Source organism: Dermacentor andersoni, chromosome 6, assembly GCF_023375885.2.
Source record: "Dermacentor andersoni chromosome 6, qqDerAnde1_hic_scaffold, whole genome shotgun sequence".
NCBI lineage: Eukaryota > Metazoa > Arthropoda > Arachnida > Ixodida > Ixodidae > Dermacentor > Dermacentor andersoni.
In genome coordinates, this window is record NC_092819.1 from 145,679,003 (window position 1) to 145,704,799 (window position 25,797).

At 44.5% G+C, this 25,797-nt stretch overlaps 1 protein-coding gene across 1 annotated transcript; it reads left to right on the forward strand.

The window, feature by feature from the left end:
* Positions 1-1,619: 1,619 nt before the first annotated feature.
* LOC129382674 (uncharacterized) lies at positions 1,620-16,908 on the forward strand. Its single transcript, XM_055066771.2, has 5 exons — positions 1,620-1,800; positions 11,392-11,543; positions 13,177-13,244; positions 14,839-14,919; positions 16,673-16,908. Exons 1-5 carry the CDS (start codon positions 1,681-1,683, stop codon positions 16,807-16,809), a joined length of 558 nt encoding a protein of 185 aa, XP_054922746.1. The 5' UTR covers positions 1,620-1,680; the 3' UTR covers positions 16,810-16,908.
* Positions 16,909-25,797: the final 8,889 nt, after the last annotated feature.

A 25,797-nucleotide genomic window follows, 5' to 3' on the forward strand; every position in this document is an offset into this window, starting at 1 on the left:
AAACCGAAAGAAAATTGAGTTTTTTGTTTTACGAAGCAACAGAGGTATTGTATTATGCCGATTTTTGTGATGAAGCATATACGTGGATTATGCGAACAAATTGTCGCCCTCTCCTTTTTTTTTTGTCCTGGAGTTCAAAACTGCCATTAAGGACGGGAGAATTTACGAATTACTCTACAAGTTTCAAGGGAAAGCAATCTTTTTACTTTGTAATGAGGCACACGCTGTTTCAGTAGCATGCTAAATAAAAAAAAAACGTTTCACTAAATAGACATCAGAACATTTTACGAAAGTCGGAAATAATTTCTGTACATGCATTCAGAGTTTATCACTGCCGTTGGGTAGTCGCATCATTCGTGCTTGCACAGCTGCACTTGGGAAGTTGGCGTGCCCAGGCGTGACGTTGAGCAGCTGGCAGTTCGGCTATTGGAGGAGAGACTTCTTTTACTTGTATTTTCTACCTTATTTCTTCATCCCATGCAAAGAGTTCACCATTTATTTCCACCTTATCATAGACAACTCCGAGCATTTCATGCTTTCCTCGATTAAGATTTCTTTCTTATGTTGCGTACCGCCAGAGAAAAATCTTCGCTGACAAAGATTTTGAATCCTTCAGTCGTTTATAAACAGTGTTAAGTTACCTTGTCTTTGGCTCTGTAATCAAATAACTTGATGATCACGGGGTGCGTTTTGTTATCCTTTTTCACACCCAATAGGTGAATTTGCTCGAAACCGGAAACCGTTACACCATGTACGTATTTAATTAGTTTATTGCTTACTTCGAGTTCCAGTCTTTGTGGTGTTTCATCGTGCCAGTTCGTTGAACCCGTAAATAATTATCTTCGGCCATCTGCTTCGGATTTGCAGGTCATCAACCTGACGCGAAAATGATTTCAGTTTTTTCCAGCTGCGTGCAGATTTCACCGATGGCTGCCATGCAGCTTTTCAAGCTGCCATGAAGACGTAGTTTGGCTGAATACCTGATAATGGCTCATCTGAATAAAGTGGTAGCTTGGGCTGGTAGGCACATGTCTTTAAAAAAATAGTAACAAGGGAGAGAACGGGACCTGTGGAGTGACAGCGCTTCGGCTGTCTCAGTCTGCCCGTCGTGTAATTTGCGCTGTTACTGTTTCTTTTCTAGAACTCCCTTGAACACTTAATTGAGTTTCTGATAGCAGCGATGTTGTTTGTTTCTAAGCAGGATGTATCCTTGTTCAATCTAGCGTAAAAACGAGTCGCAGCTGCTGTCGTCATATTTTGGCACTTTCGTTTCATTAAATAAAAGATACAATTTTGTGTTGCGCCTCAAAGTTTCTGGTGTTTGTAAAAAATGTCACGTCGTATTTCTGATGCCTAAAAGTGTCTGGCATCCATTTTAAACGGTCTCAATAGCCAAGAGTAGTCAATCATTTGACATAGTTTAGTTTGTGTGGTCGCCATGCAGTATGTATGTGTGTGTGGTCGCCAGAAATCGAGCCCACAAACTTCTGAGTCTTGTCAATACGTTCATATGACGGGGGAAAAATGTTCCGGTTTTTTAAAACATAAAGATAAAATACGCGTGACGCCAACGCAATAAAAGTGGATCCTCACTGCCATGAAAGCCCAGAAATAAACGTTCCGGAATTGGACACAGACTACCATCGTTCTTCTAAGGCTGGCAAAACCTACGTAGAGAGAATGCCTGGAACATTTTTAATCGTTCTTGCTTCCGTCTCATTGCCTGCACTGGTTCTCACCAAACTAGGGGCGCCCGGTGGTCTGCAGAAGTTAACACACGACACCGCAGACGCATTGAAGGTACTGTGGGCCTATGTTACGGACTGACGAATTTGAGTTTTTTTTTTCAGCGTAGATTAGAGCACTCATTAAGGAAGTTGGCTAAGAGTCTTAAGAATAAGTAGCCAGTGATGAAATTAGCAAATTGGTGACATTCACAGCGCCAATTTTTCTATATGTCGCTGAGCAAAGCCTGAGTTATGATAGGGGAAGCATTCCTTTTTTTCTCATTTCAATTGTCGTGTAAATAAAAGAAAACTAGTGTTTATAAATTTGTTAAATTACTAAATAAGCTCGTAAACATAAAAAAAAATACGCATATGCCATCATTACCTAAAATCTCAAACACATCAAGCAAGACGTGGTAGATATAACTGAACTATATTTGCTCTTTTATTTTGAAACCTCCTGTGTTCACCAATGTCATGATTCAGTGATTAGGAGCAGAATGTTTCAATGATTATATTCCTATTGATAAAAAAATCCTGATTATTTGAGAACAAAAGTGGAACATCTTAAGGTCAAATGGCATTTTATAGTTGTCATACTGCACGCTATATAATAGTTTTTTGTGCCATAAAGGAAGACTGACACAAGATACGCTTTATCAGACTAAACAAGCTGGAGTTAATTCACACGACTGCTACATAGCGGCCTAATATTATCACGCACGAACGTGGTGCTGTAAGATTTCCTACCATCTTTGGTCTGAGTGGGCAGTGGTAGTCCGTTATAGGTATTGAAAAACATTGGGCTTGCATCTAATAATTGTAGCCGGTATTTTTTTTTTTGATCCGGTGATCTCTAGGCAATCTAAGTATACAAAAAATATAGCATATAGTATTCAGCGTTATGAAACAAGTTCCTCGGCTGTAAGTGCAAGCACTGCTCATGCAGCCTTGAAGGATTCTGATGGTCGCAAGTTTTAGTGTTCAGCTTGGTCATTACCATGGCATTTGTGCTATCTGAGTTTTTCCTGTCTTCATCCGTGTAGTAACAGAGTAACATAACTAAAGCGAACGTATTAAATAGATGCCGTCTTTAATTACAGCTGGAAATTTTTGCCTGGCTGATGACCTGGTATGTACAGTGAGTGCACGAGTCAAAGTGTTGCTCTCAATGAATACATGAAATACTTAGGCAGCTATCCGGTTTACGTCGTTTCGATTTGGAAAAGCATGACCTGTTTTATAGCCTAACAGACCAATGTCGCCTCTTACTAGTTTGTTAGAAAATATAGAACCAAACATGGTGCATTCCAACATTTTGATGTCAACTTTACGTACCCGCCGACGAGCCGCAGCGTTCCGTGAACAGACCAATCAAATTCTCCTCTTACTTTGCTTTAAAAGCTAATAACCTTGATTACCTTGACAGGTTTCTTTCTTTTCTAATTGGCTGACATGAGGCGAAGAGCGGGCAGAAGTTGAACGAATTTCGGTGTGTCCGAGTTGATGTGCTTACTGAAATTAGATAACCTGATGAAGAGGGCAGTGCCGGCGTCTCCAATTTGTCCGCTTCACCTTCATTAGCTTGCTGTCACAGGTCTTAAATAAATGTTGGCGTGCAGCGGAAATGTAAAAGTACCGCTAAAGATAATCCTCAACGAAGAAGAGTTGGTAGAGCGATGTCGCATACGCGCTGAAAATCGCGGCATTGTTATACTGCCAGGTATTTTTTCTATTGTTATATGGGGAGAAATCTACTCTCCCCGGCAGGGGCAGCCATATTTAATTAATTTCAGAACGTGGCAGCCTCCGGATATTGCGGAAAAAATAGGCCCACTTTCACCAAAATGTTCTTACGCCTCATTTCTTCGTAAGAGCAAAAGCCAAGCAATCCTAATGCTGCACATAATATTAGCGAATGCGTCAAGCCAATTGTAATACGAAGCTTTGCGAATTCTGCACTTATAAATTTTTATGTATTTTACCCTTCTAGTTTTGAACGGCGTATTAACGCGTCTGTAATGCACTTTTCGCAGTTTGACTTCGCGTGCCAAGCGGTAGAAGTGGGCGTAACCCGAAAAATGTCGACCAATAGTGGAAGAGTAATGGTGAAAAAGCCATAGAAGCGCAAATATTGATTTTGGCCTTGTTTGAATTATTCATGCATATTCAATGCGTATACATCATATCACATGGAGAATTTTCACAATTTATGTTACGCCGCAATTAATATTAGATCAATTGTAGAGCGTTAGTCGCATAACTGGAGTATTAGCGAATTGCAATCGCTTTACGTTATAGCGTCCGTGACATCTTGTGTGATAGTATTCGACCTCTGTAACCAGGTCTTGCAGTTTAATAAATAACACACCTTTCCCCTGTAGAGGGTACTCAACCAGAGATATCGTGTAGCTAACCTCCTTGTCTTTCTCTTTGTTCTAATTTCTGTCTATTTTTGATGGTCCCATCCACGCGACACTTTAAATTACTTTGATGCGCAACGGACTCGATTGTTACAAAACGATCACGCTTACACTGCGGACAGAAGTTCACCAAATATGAAAAAAAAACTCTTGTGTGAATTCAGTATTGGACTGCTCAGGAAAGAATGAATGCGTACTAGATATGGCCACATTTTGTTGCGCTTAAAGTGTTCTACATGAATGCTTTCAAATAACCTGCAATATACCTATTCCCAATAGTGCTTCTGCGTCATGATTCAATAAATTGACCTCTTCTAATTAACTGCAGCTGACGATATTTTCTAATGTTAATTACACATCTAGCTTGGCGTAAACATATTGTACGTACAGTTGGAGAGACTCCAACTGTACGTGCAATGGAGAGACTCCGAAGAAAATGAGCGCTGTCGCCTGACGTCTGTAAGCGCGATTCCTAAGTCGAGGCGATAAGAGAGGGAGAGTGGGAAGGTCGAGAGAAAAGAAACAAAGTACCAAGAGGGAAAAAAATAAACAAGAAAGAAAAGGAAGGACATAGGAGGGGGCTGGGGGAGCGAGAGGTTAGGGAGTATTTAGGGGTTTCGTTGGCGCCATGCTTCTGTGGCTTTAAAAGAGCCCGTCAGCCGGTCAGTGCGCGAGTAACAAAAAAAAGACTAAGAAGGGCATCCCTTTAAAGAATTACTTGAGCAGTGTAGCAACAATGCGCGGCGTAATCTTGAAGAAGTTCAGATCGCAAGAACGAGTCTGGGATACGATGCATGGGGTAGCTGGAAGGCAGCGGCTTGGTCTTTGAAGGGAGGTTAGCCCTAGAATCTCAACGCAGGCGTCATCGTGGCAATATACAGAAGTGGGGACACGCTGTGTGGCTCAGGCACCAAAAATTTATCCTGGCGTCTGGAATGTTGGAATGTGTTGGTGAGGGTGTTCTAAAAATAAAAAAAAATAATGTAAAAGAAAGGGGGGGGGGTGACCGAAAGCGGAATAACAAATCGCATGGTGGCACGAGTAAAAGCGGGTGGGGAAAGGTGTATATTTCAAAAGAGGGTCGTACAGTTGATATATGCCAAGAACGTGGAAGAGTGTAATAAATTGATTAGTAGGCAGGGAAAATTTGGAAATACAGGAATAGGTGAGGTTAAGAATTAAAGTTAGCTGGTAGCACAATGTGTTTTGTGGCTTCGTTGATGATATGAGAATTTTAGATTTAGCTTGCAGCTTTTAGCGGTTCTAAGTTGCCACGTGCCAAAATAATTCCCGTCGTTTGTAGGCATATAAACTTGTGCACGACCTATGATTCCGTGTGCTTCCTCTCGCGAGGTGAACGGAAATTTGTTTGGAGTATACAGAGCCTTGTTTTGCCGAATATATGACCATGTTCGTGGAACTGGCCGGATACTGGTTTAGGTAAATTGTGTTTTTTATCTGCGCAGTGACCATTGGAGTCTTCCATGAGTTTGTTGTCCAGTTTCAACTATGTATTATTTGCTAAAAGCGGTACACAACGTACTAGACAGTACACTACGTAGCTTGATGTGCAGGTGAAACTCGAAGTTCCCCTGTGTGAGTAACTTGAAGCTGTACTTTTAACCGCGGTAGTAACTGAATATGTTTGCATGTAAAGCACCTGGAGCCGGAGGAGCGAGATGCTAACTTCGCCTTTGTCCTTAGTTTAGCATGTACATCAATACCCTTAAATTTTGTGTTGCGTCTGTAGGCTATTCTGGGCGGGTCGGGCAAAATCTTATTTTCTCGTTGCTGGTGAGAATCGGGTAGTATTTACAGAGGGTATTGTTCACTTCTAGGGGTGCGTTTGTGAATTTATTAATAAGAAGAGGCGTTGTTGTTCTTGTGATTCTAGGACGGGGCTTGAGGACCTCGGCTCGATGAAGTTTGGTTGCATCGGTGTAGGCTTTTTGAAAGGCACTGTTTGGGTGGTTAATATTTGATAGGGTTTCTTTAACGTGATCGATTCTATCTCTGTACTCTTGGTTTACAACGGAAATGTGACGTAGTCATGTGTCTTGAAAAATACGAGCCACCTGCGATGGTGGCTCTTATATTCTAGGTCATATTGCTTGTCGAATGGTTTCCTCTACGGCGTTGTCTTTAGTGTCCCATTGCCAATGTATATTGTTGTGTCCAGAAATTTTATGCATTCTGTTAAAGAGTCCGATGTGAATGTTATTGTTGGGTTAAGAGAATGTCGAATTGGTGCGTATTTGTCGAGACTGTCGTTCGCCATATCTCCATGCTAAGAATATGCCGTCTTTGTATCGTAGGTATGCGTGGGGCTTGTCTGTGCAGCGGGATAGGAAATCTGTTTAAAGAATCCCCATAAATATGTTTGCGTAAGTTGGTGCGAAACCCATACCCATGCTTGTCCTATGTGTCCGTAGGTAGAACTCTCCTCAAATTCGAAGTAGGTATGTGTTAGAACTAATTCAAGGAATGACAAGTAGACTTTTATAGTGTTGTGCATTGTGTTTAGAGAGCGTTCCTTTTATCGAAGATGAGCCATCAGGGATTGGAATGTTGGTGCCCAGGGCCATGGCGACTAGTGTTGCGAGAATTATGTTTTGGGGTTGGGTGCCTTTAGTAATAATGTCCTCCATAATTCATTGTAGGTAGGACGTCTCTTGAACAAATGACAGAAGTGTTTTGGTAAAGTCATCAAGGAAGTTCCACCAATGTGCAGATGCTCTCTGTCGGGGTGTTGTTTGATATTATCGGGCAACCTGGAAAATTTGCGCTGCTTGGTTGACTGGATGAAATTTTATGAATTTTTGGATGAAGGTAGAAGCGCACGGCAGTTTTATTTATTTATTTATTTATTTTCAATACTGTCAGGGACCCATCAGTGACCATAGCAGGTGGGCATACAACAATAAAATACATGGTAATAAAAGTGCACGTACAAATTGCGTGTCAATACGCCAAACAATAAACGAAAAAGAACAAGGTAACAATGCATATAGGGAAAAAAAATACAGATAATACATGTGTAGGAGACATGCGCAGCAATACAGAGAATACATCATGAAAAGGACAGCAAACGGGAACAAAAATAACAGTAAACACCTTCACAATAATCAGCATGGCTTAAAAGAGCTGCAAAGCACATTATGGGAATAAGACTGCGTTAATGATTGCTTGATATGGATTCTAACCGTGATGTGAACTGAGGTAACAAGTCTGCAGAAACGATAGAAGGATCGAGGCGATTCCATTCCCTTATGGCATGAATATTCTGTTATAGCGTGCACATGTTTATGTCTCAGTGATCGTGACTGCCAAAACATATGTATTTTGTTAGGGCTATCTTATAATAGTTGTGAATCAACTTAAAGAAAAATTTGAGACATGTTTGTTTTGCTCTTGATCATAGTGTCGCTAACCCCGATATAGGCGCAAGGTTAGTGGGTGAATCTGTGCGCCTTATACTTGTTGTAAATAAACTGCAGCGCTTCTCGCTGCTCCTTTTCCACTTTCATTATAGTAGTTACTGAGAGGGGAAACCAAACTATTAGCGTACTCCAAAAGCGGTCTAACGAAAGTAGTATATACGTGAAGTTTAGTCGACATGGGTGCGAGGCGGAGACATCTTCGGAGATAAAATAGTTTGCGTAATACCTGTGATGTCACGTGGGCAATGTGCGCGTTCCATCTCAGGTCAGAAGTTACAGTGATGCCTAAGTATTTATGCTGGTGAACTTTTGCTAGCATTGTGCAGTTAATAAAGTGCGGAAAATCATAAAGTCGCCTTTTCTTGTTACTGTCACGCAAAGTGATTTAGTAGCTGTAGGGGCGTCACGGTCGCACCGACGACAAAAAGACAATAATCTCTAAACCTGCATTCGACCCCTTTCGGTGGCTTGCCCGAGCGGTCGGCCATAACCGTCTTGCTCGTCGGTTCCTATTACTACGCCCCTTTTGGCGCCCGTTGATCGGTGCTTCGCCGAATTGAATAATGCCGCACAGTGACACGTGTGTAGAATAATGTCGGATCATTGTCTAGCATAGGGTAATGTTCTGGGTTATTTTGTTGTCTGTAAGCCTCGCGCTTGCACTTTTATACTGGCCAAATAAGTATGCTTCCACCACGAGACCACCTTTGACGAGGATAGGTCCTCCTATCGAAACGTTGACCAGCTATTCTGAGGCACCTTATCCCTGTTTATAACCCATATTGTTAGAAACGTTTTTTAACCTAGTTATATGAGCAGGTTTGCCCGCTCCCTGTCCATAATTGCGGCCTGTCGGTGAAACTGAAATGTTAGAGCTAACATATTTATATTCTAAATACACAAAAAAATTCAGACGTCACCTAAGTCCAAGCAAGGCACTACATTTTTGTAAAGCTTCATTTTCCAACTAGGTAGCAGGATGGACCTACAGACTACCAAAGATAAACAACGTTTATGCCGAAACCTTTATTTCAATGAATAGATAACCGTAACCTCCACATTTACCTTACTTGCTTTATTTTCACCTGTCGCAGGCCGCCACAAATGTACGCAATGGCCACGCGTTATATTTTCATGTGATAGCGTCAAATGGTCGCATGAGTGGCAAACTCTTTGACGCCGACGATAAATCAAGGCAAAGAAGCTACTCTGAAAAAGAGGGCAGCACTGGGACTTTTAAATATGAGCCATGCTCCCTGTCATCATTTAACCGAAATTGTTTCTCAGTCCGTAGGTTGAACCATTTCATTTTTTATGGACGGGCTTTTTAATAATGCAGCGGGTAAATAGCCTTGCATAAATAAAATAATCTTGGAACACCCTGTGTTCCCTGCGGGCCATCTGCTTAACTATGCCTAAAAAAGAATAACTGCGCTCTGGTTAACGTTACCCATAAGGGCACGATCCCTTCATTCAACCCGCATCCCGGAGCACGCGGAGGGCGCTGCGAGAGCGCGTCCGGATCGGACGTGCAGCACATCGGTTCCGTCGGTTTTCGACAGGATCACCGAACTACCTCATCACACCCTCGAGAAATCACACCCATCGGCTCCGGAATGTATTCCGGTCCCCGTGGATACCTTTCTTGAGAAGGTTGGCACTTTGAAACTATTCCCGGGCACTATTCGTCCCGACGATGCTGGCGGTGCCGCTAAGAACTAACGGACTCGGCGGCTCCCCGGCGAAGCGGTCGCTCGGCTCCGCACCGATCTGCGTCCGATGACGACAGGAAATTCCGAGGTGAGGGGTTACTACCCCCATGGCATGATGTGGGCGACCATATCGGCCGCGAGCGTCACGCCGGAGCCGCTGCGAGCCATCAAGAGCCCCGCGCTCGCTAGCGCGGTGGTTCGCCGAGAGAGGGACGACAACGCCGTGACGGTGGCGCCCTCAAACGAGGCCTTTCCGGCCGCAGATGCCATCGCCGCTCGGCAGGAAAGCCTGCTCCCACCTTCGACGCGCTCAGCGGGCGCTCAGGGGGAAAAGCTGGTGACCTGGAAGCCACTTCCCTTGCCGAAACCGGCTCCAAAGGACTTTGTCGGGGTCGTGAAGCCCAAGACAAAATTCTCACTTACGGCTGCGTTCCCGCACAACAGCCTGGGACGAGCGCTTGTCGCCCACCTTGGGCCGGCGGCTGCCCGCGCCTTCACCATCGTCCCTGTTAGCCAGCAAAATATTTTTCTAGTTTACACTGCTGAACCTCAAGTAGCGGATAAAACCATCGGATATGTTGCGGTGAATTCTCCGGTCGGTGTGCTACCCCTTGTCGGGCAGCTACGTTCTGATAGCAATGGTTCGAGTTTCGGCGTAGCCACAGTCCGTAGCACCGACACTGAAGCAACCCTTCGGGATAGCCTGTTCTGGCGGTACGGCGGAATAATTAACATACGAAAATTGGGCGCCTCTAAGAAGTCGCGGCTGACCTTTAATGGCAGTGTCAAGCCCGGGTACGTACAGTACGACGCCATGCTGATTCCCGTCCAGCAATATAAGAAGACCGTGCCAGCCTGCGGACTCTGTGGCTCAATTGGCCACCAATCATATGCCTGCCCTGGCCCCAAAGCCGACGCGTGCGGACTTTGCCACTCACTCGCGAAGCTCGTCGACGGCGTGCGCTCGCCCCATGAGTGCGCACCGAGGTGCTCATTGTGTGCTGGCCCCATGTCACCGGGGATCGTGTGTGCAAGGCCCGGTATCACGCGCCCCAACCCCAGACCCAGGCTCCACCACCAGAGCTCAAGATAACCAATCTCTACCAATCCGCTCACGGTCGCTTTAACCCCCCCGCTAAAGGTTTGACCAAGGCAGAGGAGCGCTGACTCCTCCGTCTCTATACGAACACGGTACTGTGCCCGGCAGTACTAAAGTACTGTAACCTTGCTTTCTCCGGGGAGTGCCCACTGTGTGGTTACGCGATCTCGGGCGTCTTCCACATGGTGTGGGCTTGCCCTTCTAGCCCGGCTTACCCTTCCCCCCACCCACCCGAGAGAGATGGGAGGCTGCCCTGCTCGGCTGCTCTACCTTAGAGAGCCAAAGAGCTCTCGCGGCTAGGGTCCGAGCCGCCGCGGAAGCCAAAGATTCCTGTAACTCCTAGATTTCGTAAAGGGCCGGTCTTTAAGGTCGTCCTCAACTCTCTCTGTAAATAAGTGAAATAAATGTCTACCACTATCACCACCGATCACGCTGCCGGCCTCTTCTGCGTGATGTCATCCACCGAGCGCTCAGGCCTCTTCTTGTCTAGGTGGCATTGCGCTAGCACGCCAGGTGTTACGTGAGGGGAGAGGGCATCGCCGCGCCACTCTCGCTCTCGCTCTCTGAAGACTGTGTTATCGGCGCGCTGCTTGTCCGCACAATCTCTTGCCTGCGTTCTAACTGCGCCTAGGTAAGGACAAATCAAAATGCTCAAGAGGCTCAAAGCCATCGTTTTCCCGCGAGGAGTTCCTAACTCGAAGGACCACTCAGCAGCGTTCAATTGGACATTAATGCGTTCACATTCACTACTCTTAAGAAGTGCCTAGGTGCCCTCGGATTTTTTAAATTATATATCTGAACAATGTCACATTTCATTACGATATGGTGCCTTTAGATAGAAATATCGCAGGAAGTTTTCAGAGCTCACCATACAGCCATTGGATCATTTAACTGTTACTAACTGTGTGACTTAATTATCGTAACTCAATGCGCTGGATCACCTACTTCGCTTACTACATATAGTAATTGTGATTACTTTCTTTACCGCAGGTGTTTGAAAGCTTTCCGCACGTGGTCGCTCTCTCGGATTCAAACAATGATACCATATTTGAGTGTATGGAAGCAAACAGAACAGCGTTTGACCCTATTGCAAAGACCGCAACGTTCGTATGGGCATTTGGACCTCCAGGGTCTTCAAACAAGTATAAAAATCTCGGATTATTCTCTTTTCATTTCGTAGATTATGTGTGCAATTATGAAATTACAATTACGTGCGCCAGCAATGTGCGGGATAAAAGTTATCCTATGTCTGGTTCGCTAACGCATCTTCTTCATTTGTAACCCTGTTTTGCAACGCTGACTTCTACGCATATATGTGGTATTCTCATGGGGCCTGTAAGGTATATTGAAATAAATAAATATCGGGCCGGCTCCTAGGAGCAACTTCATAAGGCAGCCCCAAGCCGAGAAATATAAAGAATAAAATAACGAGAAAATACAGTATCGCCTCTCAAACTTAAGTGGAAGCAGCCTTACGAATCCATTTACAGATGTGCACAGTTTGATTGTGCATATGAGCTGCTGGTTATACTCGCTCAGCTGCGCACACAAGTTGGGCGAAACATCAGTGTAGGCAAATTTTGGTAGTGATCGTGAATATATTTTTTCATCCATTTTGTCTCCAATGTGGTCACCAAGAAAATCTTTGTTATATCTTCTCAAAATTTTTCGAGAACGTATCACCACACGATCGGTAACGGATGCATACGAAGAGCAAACTCGAACACGTGGAAATGGGATAAGGAACAGCGACAGCGTTGAACTTACAAAACGACGAAAAAGGAAACTAGAAGCGGTTTGGCAAATAAGTTGGCGGCTGGCAAACAAAGCCAATGCGTGTCGTCAATCATTTCTCCATATTTTCACCTCACGCGCGATCTATTCACAGTAAACTACAAACAATCTAAAGAGAGACACCCTTTGTAGTAGAAGTTCCTATTGCACAAAAGTTTAGCGCCAGTAGTTGAATTCTGCACTCTTAAAATGTTCGTGCAAGATGCGCAATAGCTTACTCTACGCATTTTCTTTATTAACATTCGCGCCGTATCTCAAGGTCATGTCAGCTCCTCTTCCTTTTTTAGAATTAAATTTTTAATAGCACCGTGTATTACAAGCACGAATATAAAACGGAGCTAGTGAAATTAGCACAAGAACAATCCAGCAGCGATGGTAGCAAAAACAAAAAAATACAGCAAGTTAAAATATGTGCTTCTATTTATCAATACAAATGCATCGTTTTTGTTAGCATTGGCCACAGAATAACGTAAACGAAAACAGAAGGTGTTGGACAACTAATGCATTGAGAAAACACCACATACTGTTGTAGAAAAATTCGGAGGTGCGTGTTGTACCTAGGTCCGGTTCTTTAGATGTGTACTTACACATGCACTCTCGCTTCGGGCGCGGGAGCAAACAGCCTTCATAAATCTGGTACCCAATTTTCCACACATGACGCCAGGGTTGATCCATTGATTTTATTGATTCATTCATGGCATCTAACGTGAATGAGCAGCACTGTGGGTATAGGAGACGCTTTAGTGGAGAAAGCCGCAATAATTTTGACCGCTTTGCGTTTCTTAATGAGTACGTAAATCGCACTAAAAGATAATTGTGACACTTCGCGTCATGGGTGGCTTCGCCCCATGCAATAGGAGGCGATTGAGGATTTAAGCACGCCATTAGTGGTCGTATAATGTTTGGTTAAGTCTGTGTCTTAGCAGATGGCTAAAAGTGCGCACAGGTAAATATGATCGATATTCTGCGTTATGTTTTCAGGCTATATGTTCCATTCCCTCAAAGAGTTGGAAACGAGCCTGGAACAATTGAATTTTGGACTCCGGGAGGTACGGATGATGGCTTTGATCCCACATTTTCTGCCCAACTTACCGTAACGGTATCGTCACACTAACTTACTCATCCTATGATGCACTTAAGCCTTCTACCCGGTAACATGTAAAAAATCTCACATTCTCCCGTTTTGATACACTTTCAAAATTATTTCTAAAACAAGTTTACTCTCCCAGAATGGCGTATACCGGATGATGAATATTAGGTGTTCTGTGTCGACCGAGCACGCATTGTAGGCATAATAATAGGCGCAAAAATGAAGAATTACCCGTCAGATAAAGTTCTAAAGATTATGTTCTCACTTCGCGCTATGTTAAATGTAAGAAAGCCCAGAAATGTTATTCTGAAGTTGATATGCATGAGATAAGTTTCTGGTGTTTTACGTGCCAAAACCCCGATTTAATTATGAGGCATGCCATAGTGGGGAACTCCGGAAGTTGGGCCGCCTTAGGTTCTTTAATGTGAACCTAAATCTAATTGCACGGGTGTTTACGCATTTCGCCTAACATCGAAATATGGTCGCCGTTGCCGGGATGCGATACCGTGATCTCGTACTTAGCAGCCCAACGCCATAGGCCCTAAGCAACCACTGCTGGTCAGATGGTCAGATATACAAGCATTTATGGCACCGTAAAACAATTCTGAAATAAAAGTGAATAGGATAAATCAACGTTCATAAGCACAGCTGTTGATGTAGACATGCGACAAATCACGTTACGTTACAACTTATATATATATAAAGGCACCGGCGTACACACCAATACAAGACTGACTCAATAAAAGCACCAGTAAAAGGTGAACAATACAAATTGGGGGATGCCCCTAAGCACTTGGGATGAGGAGAGTTGCAGATTCCTTCGGCGGCGTAGATATTATGACTCAACGAAATGGACGTGCCACTCAGATACTCCGAAGAGCCAACGGTAATTTTCATTGCAACGAGAGCACAGGCTACAGATACTATTATAGGTCACGTAATAAATGGCTCTAAGGGGTTTAGAACTCAAAGAACAGAAATAGGGCAGATTACCGTGTCCCCAAACCGTGGAAGCCAGACACAAGGCATGTGGTGGTTGTTTCTTTGCTACGCATTCACTGGACGATACTCTAGTACTAAATGCTAAAATATTTAAGGCAAGAAAGAAACCATTTTAAGCGAATAGTTCTACGTCGCGCAAGGCCTGTAATGTTTTGATGTGCCAACCTTAAATGGTTTGTGTATGGGCTTGTCAGTGTCTGGAAAGTTGTACCTTAGGTGGGGAAGAATATAGGTGTGAGTTGTCAACGCACGCATTTCAGCAACCGCCAGCTTGCAGGTGTCACTGTTCTGTTTAGTAATGCTGTAGTCGATTTACCGATAATGAATTATTACTTTAACGGAAGAAATCTAAAGACAGCTTTGATGGACAATACGCAATACTAAGAGATAAATTAGAACGAAGATTATCGGTGAGAAGTTTGGCACTGTATATCTAATATACATAGTAAATCTAAGATTGAGCTACTGTAGCTCAGAAAATAAATATTCTTTCCTGGCTGTAATCATGCCTTTACCTTTTTGATGATGTACCGTTCCCAAAACTATTTCAGATTCCACACCAAGAGAAGGAAGGCTGTACTACACGGACTACGACGCTTGCGCTGTTTTAGATTTTGAGATCCTCGGACATCGTAAGTGTTGTGATGCAAACTTCAGAAATAGGCTGTCTTTGAAAGCAAATCGCGATGTTTGTCTATCTCCCCAGAGCCTGGTGTCTCATTGCCGGGATGTTCGCCGAGTAAACTGGGCTCTTCTAGGACAGTTTGTTATCAAAAGTTGTCACATGGTGTGCCGGTTCAGGTACATGTGGGCAGTATGTGGGCTCGCGAATGTTCTAAAACAAATCGTTATTCGGGAAGTGCCATTTACCGTGCGCTGTCGTCCAGTGTCCCACCGAATAGTCTAGGGGGATCAAGAAGACGGTGTAATCAAAGGCTGCCACTTCGTTAACCAATGCTGGCACCCATGTGTGATGTGTGCCCTGACAAAGAATTTAACGTGGGAAGGTAGCGCGAGCCAATCATTCGGGCAGGCTAATGAAAAGCACGGGTGAGCCTTTCTTGATCATATTATTGCAGTGCTTCAGGTGTACTATGTGGAGCAAGCTTCAATACTTCTTTCTCCCGGTTTGCCGTCAACGTCTCGGACAGTGGACTTGGTGGTGGGCCCTTTCGCAGATGAGGAAGGTAGATGGAGAACGCGAGGAACAGCTTTGAAATAAGCTTAGAGAATTGGTACTGGGATAGTTACAAGCAGCGCAAAAAAAAACGCGCATAGAGGTGGCAAGAAAGTGACAACACAAGCGCTGCTGAATGAATCGATGCTATACTCGGAAAGCAGCGTTCCTGACGTGACCCATAAAGTCGTTTATGTCGCCGGTTTGCGCACTGGTGAAGACGCTATTAACGCGATAGCGTTAAGGAGCCCATGTCGCAGAAAATCCGGCGTCGGCTTTCGATTTTCGAACCACAGATACCTATGCCGTTCATGTGATGCAAGAAATTGACTAAACTAATTGAATTGCTCAAGCTAAAATACGTACCAAAATCGTAAACTACGACTTCCACACATCCTGGAGACATGATTGCTCTCGGATTGTAATTTTAATATACGAGAAAACATAATTATGTTACGCGAAAACTCAAACAAAGCCCTTTTCAAGCGTTTCTACCTATACACAGACTCTAGACGGCGTCCGCCATTTGCACACGCCGGTGCGTAAGTAACTCAGAGTCCACGGAGCAGCGCGCCCACTTGCTTGAAGGACTTCCGGATGGCCCCACCTCCATCGCATCGCAGCCCCTGCAAGAGGCCGCCTTTCGACCAGAAATCTCGCCTTCGTGCATAGCGTTCGCCTCGAGTGTTTCCCGGTATACATTAGGGTTACTTACGCTGGAGTTGTCGGTAAGCGTGAAAAGCAGTCAGAGATCTTTGAATGCTATCGCGTTCCACTCTTAAAGGCGAAGCTTAAACGCCCTCCAAACTTTTCTGCGAAGCTTTCAAGCATTGCGTTAAGTGATCCTGTTTTAATGGTGACTTTATGTGGAAGTCGAGCATGTCCCGCAACGGAAAAAGCGGGAAATCAGAAGACCAACAAATTAACAAAATGGCTGCCATCGAAAGAGAAGTGCAATCGAAGACAGCTACATATCAGAATTAGATAGTGCGGTGGCAAGTGCAGGCACAGCATAGAGTGGGTAGGCGGAAGACTCAGCTAATTTGGATTCCTGGGAGAGGCCTTCGTGCTACAGTGGAAATTAAAATGTGATTATGGTGATGACGAAGGTTATGACCTTAAGTACGGTTTTCACCCGATGTATAAACTTACGTTATAGCTTTAGGTTTCCTGATTTCACTGATCTCGCTTACCTTGTCGACATTCAGAATGCTCGCTGTGGGTCCGGAGAGATGCCATTACGTCTTTGCCACAAGAGTGCGTCGACCAATACGAAGATACCTGCGGCGTGGTGGTTCCAGAGCAACGCAAAGATCTTTGCGCCGACAGTAATATCAACTTTTGATGATGAACATCATTGCACACTGCGTTGACGAAACCATACAGACGACAGCTGCATATGTGCCGGTTACGCTGAAGAATAAATATTGGGGCCTGAAGTTTTCATGGCGACCGCAAATGTCGAGCTTAAACTTTTTTAGACTGACCACCCAAACATGCACGAAAGGTAAGGTTATGGTCATCTGAAAAAAAGCACGTGCCGATACTTATCCTACTAGTTATTTTTCGTGAAATAACCTGTATACTGCCTATCTCTGCTTGGTATATTTTACTGTTTTGTCGATTGCCTGCATCTCTTGGACTGTTCAACATTGCAGACATATGTGGCCTTGTAACAAATATATCTAACTTTCCCCAAACCAATGTAATGGTCACCTGTTCCTTTATAGTATTTCAATAAGTGAATGAAACGAAAGTGCATTCAGAAACCTTACGCAGAGTGAGGTAAGTCCTCATGCACAGTAGTATTGGGAAATATAGGCAAAGAACACAAATACCTAATTAAGAGCGTCTACATGTTCTGTCATACTAAAGATCCCAGAGATAGTTTCTTTTATCCAGTTTTGCTATAAGGGCATGTCGAATGCTGTTCTATTTATCCTAGGATGTAATAGTTACCGTCGAAGCTTGCTTTTAAAGTTGCCGTAATTTGTCACCTAAATTGTTGGCTCTATGTAAAATACACATAAGTAAGCACTCCGGTTGCAATGGGACACTAAATGGATTTGTACTAATGCAGATTCGTATGTCTATAGAGCACGGGCTATTTTGCGCGTGCCGTTGAGAAATTTGGTTTTGCCAACCAATGAATCTTTTAGGTGTAAATCAAATGAGAAATTTGCACTTGCAATGGGGTGATACAGCATGCTACCTTGCGAAGCACTCTGCTAAAGCTATCACCAACTACGGACCTGGCCCACGTCTGTCAAACAACGCAGCAGACTGACAACAATAACCCATAAATGTTTTCTGTCTAGCAGTCGAAAATAAGATCCAGGTTACAGCCGAATCAGCCCTATTAGGGGCAACTTTTCGGCACTTCTTTCTCTGTTCCTGAGAAAGACCATTTCAAGTTCAACTTGGATGGTACATGGTAGTCATTCATTGGAAGAAACATTCTGTACATCGAAATGATACACAAAATGCTAATTTCTAACGAAAGGAAAAGAGTGAAAGAGCCTAAGCCCATAACGATGTAGGAATGATGATTACAGACTAATCAAGATATCTCGGCAGGCAAAGGAAAGTAGTAGTGGAGAAATTTTGGACAAGCTCAATTGCAATTTATGACACCTGAACGTGATATGCAGAAAATCTGTAGCGGGCCGAAACGACACTGGAAGGGTTCTTGCAACACAGGCAACAGCGTATCCATAAACAGACCCCTTCGTCCTCGCACAATCAGTATCGACAGGGAATTTCTCCTAGAGACGGCACACTGGCTAAGCGGTTTTTGAGCGAGCCCTATTCATTCCTTTGGCATAAAATCACCTCATAAGAATCATTATGACCCCGAATCATGCCTCCAACAATAAAAAATACAAAGAAAAATATAAAGACAAATACAATACAATACAAACAAATACAAATACAAATACAATACAAAGAAAAGTAGCATTCGGTAATCCGGAAATATGTTTTAGATTCAACATCATGCCGTTTTACCTCTGCAACGCTACAGCCACAATTGAACAAATTATTGAGAGAGTGCTTAGCGGCCTCAAGTGCTAAACTTGATTTCGCTACCAAGAAAATATTGTCTTTTTCATCCGATTTGGGTCAACCCACTTACGCGGAGAGATGAAGTATGCACGTCGCTTAATACCAAGAAATGCTTAATTCCCTCTATGCTTCCAGCAATAATCAGGATCTCAATACGGTGGCCACTATCCTGATGTTTCGTATGATTTGAAGGGCATTCGCAGATTTCTTAGCCTGGGGTCTCTAACTGTCAATACGCGCGTACGCTTCCACCATTGAATTTTATCTTCGCCACTTGCTAACATGTAACAGATTTCTTGAGTGGACTGAACACGGCGAAGATGGCTTTCAAGCCTGGCAGACCACCTTATTAACGTGGAAGGCTTTTCTATAATTTCATGAGGTTATTCGAACCATCGTTCACACCGACGCTATTGGATATGCCATCGACGCTGCTCTTTTGTAGCGCAAAAGCGCGTCAGAAAAACAAGCGGTTGTAATGTCGAGCGCAACTAGGCAACAACATAACGAGAGTGCCTCGCTAATGTTTGCCTGATTTCGAAATGATGTCCTTACTGGTACCGTCGTCATTTGACTATTTCGTCCGATCATCATGGCCTCTGTTGTATAATCATTCCCGAAGAACTTGTCGCGCTGCCTCTGCCGCCAGATACTCAGTTTCAGGAGTGCGACTTCATTGTCGAATACAGGCCCAGGCATAAACACGAACAGGTAGGTAGTTTGAAGCGGTCGCGACTGTCGACGCCACTGGCTACATCTTCGACCACACTAGAATGGTTTGCCGAAATGGCAGAAGGGTGGGAGGCGCCCCCTGCTGCATTGCCACAGCAATGGCGTCAGTAGTTTTTCGCCTCGGTAGCAATGCTTCGGAGCTTCAATGAAACGATTTGTAATGTCGCACATCTATCTATAAGCTCAGCGTTGCCTTTCACAGATCCAATATACGCCTCTGTCGTTAGCTGACGTGGTTTCAGTTAGAAGGCGTGCGCTACCACGAAATTTATCATGACGCGGGAAACTGCGAGTGCCTACAGAACTTCGTTCTGTTTGCTTTCACATTTTAGAGGCATTTCATGACGACTAACTGGCTGGTCACTTTGGTTTACATAAAACCTAGGAGCACATCAAAACGCCCGCTGCTTCATGCCCGGACTTTCCAGCAGTGAAACCAAATGTGTCGATGTTTGCGCCGCCTGCCAGCACGGAAAGCCACGAAAGTCAGGTCCCGTTAGCCAGAAAGGCACTTTCCTGATCATCCAAGACTTTCGAATTTGCTGACATCGCCTTGTATGGTCTTTTGTCACTAACAGTCGCCGGTCACCGTTGTAATGCGACTGCATTTGACTGCTTCACCACATATGCAGATACCCAGAGGCATGCTGCCCCTCTTTCCTCGGCCAGTGCCTGTTAGGTTGCCGAATTTTTCCTTCATGACACTGCTCTGCTTCCAAGATAGAGGCGGTTGGTTTTCAACTGTGGCAAGAATGCCCTTTCGCAAGTTTTTGAGGAAGAATTTTGGGCCTTCAATTTCGTCCACAAGACAAGATTTGCATACCACCACCAGACGAATCTTATTCCTGAACGTTTCCGCCGTACTCTCTCAGATATAATTTCCATTTGCATCCGCCTAACCACGATAACCAAGATGTCTTTCTGCCCTTCGTCACTTCTGCATATTATACTGCGACTCAGGACCCGCTTCTTGTTATGCTCCTTTCTTCCGCATATATAATCATGCTCCCACGTGTACTTTCGACACCACATTTCTATTGCTCCAGTGCCAACGAATACCCCTCTTACACGCCAGTGTGATTGTCGAGTGACCTACTATAGCGAAGAAGAGCGCGGAAACAGCGATAGACCACTGAAACGCCGCAACGAGCGACACGGGGTAGCCTTATGCTGTCTTGCTGATGAAATCCGTGAGAAATGTCTTTCTAGATTTACTGCCCAGCACATTACCACTAACCAAATTTCTGCCGACAACTACTGCGCTGACCCTGCGTTGCTTGCAACTGACCGTCGTCACCGCAACGCGAAGATACTACTCGTATTCCGCATCAACCTTTAGCATTTTCGCTCCCATACCACTACGGCCAGGTTGGTCGCTCCTATAGTGGAATGAATAGTGTGAGCGCCAGGTGTGCACCTTCATTATTTTTACATGTGCGTACGAACATGGACGTATGTACGTGTGTTTAATGTCTGCGTCTATTTCGCGTTAGGCAGCCCTCGCGTGGTCAACATAAACCATTCGATCGCAAACCGTCTCTTCATACAATAATTATTATAAAGGCAATGCGCGATATGAGTATCAAATGATGCACCGTACTTGACCCCCCCACCCCGCCCCCCGAAACAGCATTCCACTTCTAGCGTGTGTACAGTGATTAATGAGCTTATGCAATTTGTTCAAAGTGTCAGCTGCTATTCTCGTGCTTCTATGAAATGATAATGCGTTCCCCAGAAAATTGAGTTCTCTGCTGCATCAGGGTGAGTGAAAAAATTAAGAAGACTTCGTCCTATTGCACCAAAAGGAGACAGTTTAATTAAAACTGCCACGCAGAGAAAGGGCTCCTGTTTTTTCATCTGAATGCTACATTTTCCGCGTCACCGTGCGCGAGCGGGCGCATGTCAGTGAATAAGCAAACATGCAATAAGAACACGCTGTCGCGCTGTTTCTGCGCACATCGTTACCTTTGGCTTGACTGCTATCATAGTGTAGCTAAACGAAAGCCGTCTGGTTAACATATAAGCAGGGACTACGCAAGCACTTCAAGATCTCCATAGCCCGATCGCCTAAATGGGAAGAGTATTGCTGCTCGCTTTTGCTTCGCTCTCATGTGCCTTGACGGTGCTGGCAAAGCTCGGACCACCTGGCGGACCTCTGAAACTGTCGCATGAAACTGCCGATGCATTGAAGGTATGCGAAAAACACGTTGATGCTGTGATAATGTTTGCTTTTAGGTGCATTAGCGAAACGTAATTGAGCGGGGGTGACATATTTTAGTCGATGCTGTTGCACCAATTGAAACGAGTTCATGAAGTTTTTCTTTCCGCATTCCCGACACTCTTAACCCTTTCACAATATTTCCTGAGGAGTCTGGTTGTAATCTGTAAAGGCATATTACCAAAAGCAAGGCTGCATGTGTGAAGAATGATTGAAACACTGAGCGTTTATTTCTGTAGCAGGGAAATCGCAAAGCAACATGAAACTGAACAACATTAAAATAATAAATGCATTACACGTGCCCTACATTCTCTAAGACATTGAATGGTACAATCTTCAACCGCGCTTCTGAAAAAGACTTAGATATAGTAAATTATCATTCTCATTTTTTTCGGATACTACACGTTGTTTCAGCGCAAAATTGTACAAGTAGGTTGCAACAGGAATGCGGTTAAATATTAGAAAATCAGTATTCATTGCATGCGGCAAAACAACACAAATTTATGGTAGTTCGTTTTTCACTAAGTTTCTGCTTACTTCTCCGTTATATTACGTAATTGCCATTTGCAAAATGCGGCTCTCAAAGAATGATTGTTGGTGCATCATAGGGATCCGAAGAGCGAATCCAATGCAAGCCAAGCACATAATCGATATCTATATGAACTTCTGTGTTCTAATTCATGAAACGCGTTATCCAAAGGGTATTTTCTGCGCATATTTCCAACATTGCAGTACGCTCGATGCGCTCACTATTATAGTGAACCTAAACAGAAAAAAAATGTTTGTTACAAACCGCAGTGTTTTTCAATGCTTCATGAGCGGCTCTAAATGCTTAACAGATATCTATGCTTATTTTTAAGTTGCAGTGCCTATTTTCAGGACATACTGAACAAACTTTTTTATATTGTTTGCTCCCAGCTGTCGGCTGCTTGAGGCGCTGGTCTCGGATGCTTAACATCTACGCCTTGACGTAGCATTCGTATGTTTGCACACCGCAGTCCTTACCTGAGGCGCAGAATTTTACGTTTGAACTTGGCACGAAAGTAGATTTGGCTTCACGAACTTTTAGTGGGAACTGACTTTTGTTATTTACTAATTTTCTATCGTTAAATGTAAGCGTGTAATATGTTTAATTACTATCATCTAATCGCAGGTGTTCCGAAGTTTTCCATATGTTGTGTGTATCACGGATTCGAACAATGATACTGTATTTGAATGCATGGAAGCAAACAGAACGGAGTTTGACCCTGTCGCAAAGACGGCGACTTTTGTCTGGATATTTCGTGCACCGGGGACTTCTCATAGGTATGAAACATTTGTGTACTTTGTTTCACACGAGAAAATGAATTATGCTCTCGCAAAGGACGTAGCAAAGCAGCAAGTGAAATAGTCTTAGTAATGGAGAAAATGGACAAAATTCAGGCTACTTCAATCGGTATATCAGAAGTTTGACTTATCCGGAGGCTTAGAATTCTTAAAAGTAAATGTTCATTTTTGTAATGCCAATGTTACAACGTGCGCACATGCGGCAAGCCACACGTAGGAAGTCACAGTGGAGAAGAGGAAGACAAATGGTCATTTGCTGCGAGAGAAGTTGGTCTTTGTAGAGAAGACATCTGTTCCACCTAAAATTGACGCGTAGGCCCGATTCACGCAGGCGTCATGCGCTCGGTCGCGTTACCTTGACGGCACCGGTGTGAATCGGAAGACAGCATTTCCTCTCCCGTTTTTTCTCAGAAACAGGACGCCGACGGCGTTGAGAAAATCGGCAGACGTCAACAGCACTCTGTAGTTTGCGAGAAACGCAGGAAGAAATGCTTTCTTCTGTCGGTAACTGGCGACATGACGGAGACGAAAGAAGGTGGACGATGGCTGTGTGAATCGGTCTTTAGAATCAAGCATGTAAACGCCAGCTATTTAGAAGAAATATGTGCGTCTATCGGTTATGTTGTGGCATCCAAATTTGATTCCAGAACCGCCTTATTATAACATCGATCAACAAACTTTGATGCTTCTACGGTTTAAGAATAGGCGCTGTATGGCTCGCGTACATTGTGGGAATAAATGTTATTTTATTGTTCACATCTATAAAATTTGTTCCATTTTGCTATTTCTCTGATAAAATAAAACTGCGGTAGCTGTGACGCCATGCAGTGTCACTGTGGACCAATTCCCTCTCCCTGACTACCCGCCACAAGAGTCCAGCCACAGGCTACGGCGCTGAACGTTGAGCTCCGAGCTGCACCCTGTACGTTAGTTAAAGCTGCGGTAGCCTGCGAAAGAGAGGCCGATACGCGCGATACCAACTATGCGAGGGTGAGCAGTTGAGGTGAGATGGCTGACGCCTTAGATGCGATTTCTCTTTTCGCGCGCAGTGTGTTGGAGGTCACGTGAACCACCGAGTTTACGAGGCACGGCACAGTGGAATGACAAAGGGAGCAGCAGCACGGAACATTCGCTCGCGAAAGATGTCTGCGTGAGGCAATGCTTGGCGGCAGTTCCTTTGTTTTGCTTTTTCAGACATCACGCATATTTGTTTATTGAGCGAACGCTTACTGAAGTATATATTACCCGCAAATCTACCACGCTTGCTTCGCGTAATTGACAATGCATTGCTAGCGGTGCCATTGAGGGTATGAGGGCATTAGGCACGCAATGGCAGCCTTGCAGCGAATAACCGACAAATTAGTTTATACACAAAGACGATCTACTGACACCACACTCTCGCCATAATTAACGAGGAAAAACCGTATTCATAGCGAGCACCTATAGATGGACAAAACGCGATAACACTCACAGATTTGCGCGACGTGCTTAGATAATTACGTCCATTACCTACCAGGAAAGTCAGGCTGTCATCGTAATTATCAAAACACACATTCACCAAGGGCGTTCACATGGTCAAGGTAACGTTGTAATTGCCGAACAGGCGGCCTTGGACGGACCGCCGAGCTCCTTGTCGACGCTGTCCTCCGCGCCAAGCTTGGTGGTCGTGGTAAATGCTGTCGACCAACGGGTAGCTGCTACGTTGTCTGGTTCAAGTCGGCAGCGCCCGGTGCAGGAGCGACACTCAGCAACGGCCGGAGTGGCCAAGTTCGTTGATCAGGCCTGGGTCTGCTCACACGATTGGCCAATGGTGTCCACACACCAAGCACAGCTACACCTTAATCCATGTTCGTCTTTTGGACATTGATATTCTCTTCGAACAGTAGCGTGGCCTGCTCACACTGCACGGACCGGCATCACCTCGTTCCAGTCAGCCTTGCCAGCCCTCAGGCCCTCATTCTTCTGTGCGCGTGCCTGGCCCTTTCGTGCCGCCGGTCCTTCGTTCGGACCACTGCTGCTTTAGTCTTGTGGTTTTACAGCGAAGCTGGGCATGTCTACCCTCCCATACATTTTGCAATGTCCGTGCCTCGACGCTCCTTGGTCCTCTGTGAGGAGGCAAAGAAAACCAGTAGGCCATGTGCTGACACCTGGCGTAGCAAGAGTAAAGCTAAGGAGCCAGCCAATACATAGTATCTTATATTAATTACTAAAAGGAACTCTGGCGCTAGTGTCTACAGGAACTGCTATCGGTACGGTCTGGCCAGCATGGGATTTACGCGAACTACATAGATTTGTCTAAACTTCGTCCTTCTGAGTTTAAACGTGTCTTCCACTTTGCAAATTCGTCATCTTCAACAAAGTACTCTGTAATAAACGCTATATAAACCTTAATAAAATCATCCGCCGGCAGGATTCGATAACAGGCCCGCTAGCACAAAAGTAGCGTATTGAAACCTTTAAACCCAGGACGCATGCATCCACAAGCGTCATATAACGCACTTACGATCTTTTTGCGGGCAAGCCACATAGCGCTTGGCGCGTTTCAATTTGAACATCTCGACAGATTGGGCCGCTATTGGTAGCGATTGTGCATGTTCGCCGAGTATTCTAGTTACCCGTAAATGGAAATCCCCCTAATTAGTAAGCGCTTGTAATCAGTGCTGTGCTTCGTCTTTCTTTACAGCTCCGCTGGTAGCCTAAATTGGCACAGTGGAATGGCTACAATTTTATGCGTTGCGCCTTATCGATGACGTTCTCGAACACAAGTACGACCCGCCGGGGGGGCGGAGTGGCCTTGACGTTGTGCTGCTACGTCCGATTACGCGGGATCGTATCCCTGCCGCGGCGGTTGTATTTCGATAGAGGAGAAATGCAAAATCGCCCCTGTACCTTACATTAGGTACAGGCTCAAAGCTCCATTAGGTACATGCGGTTCCAGCTTTATATGGACGCGAAGTACAGAAAACCCATGCAGGCAGTGAGTTTAAAGCTGGA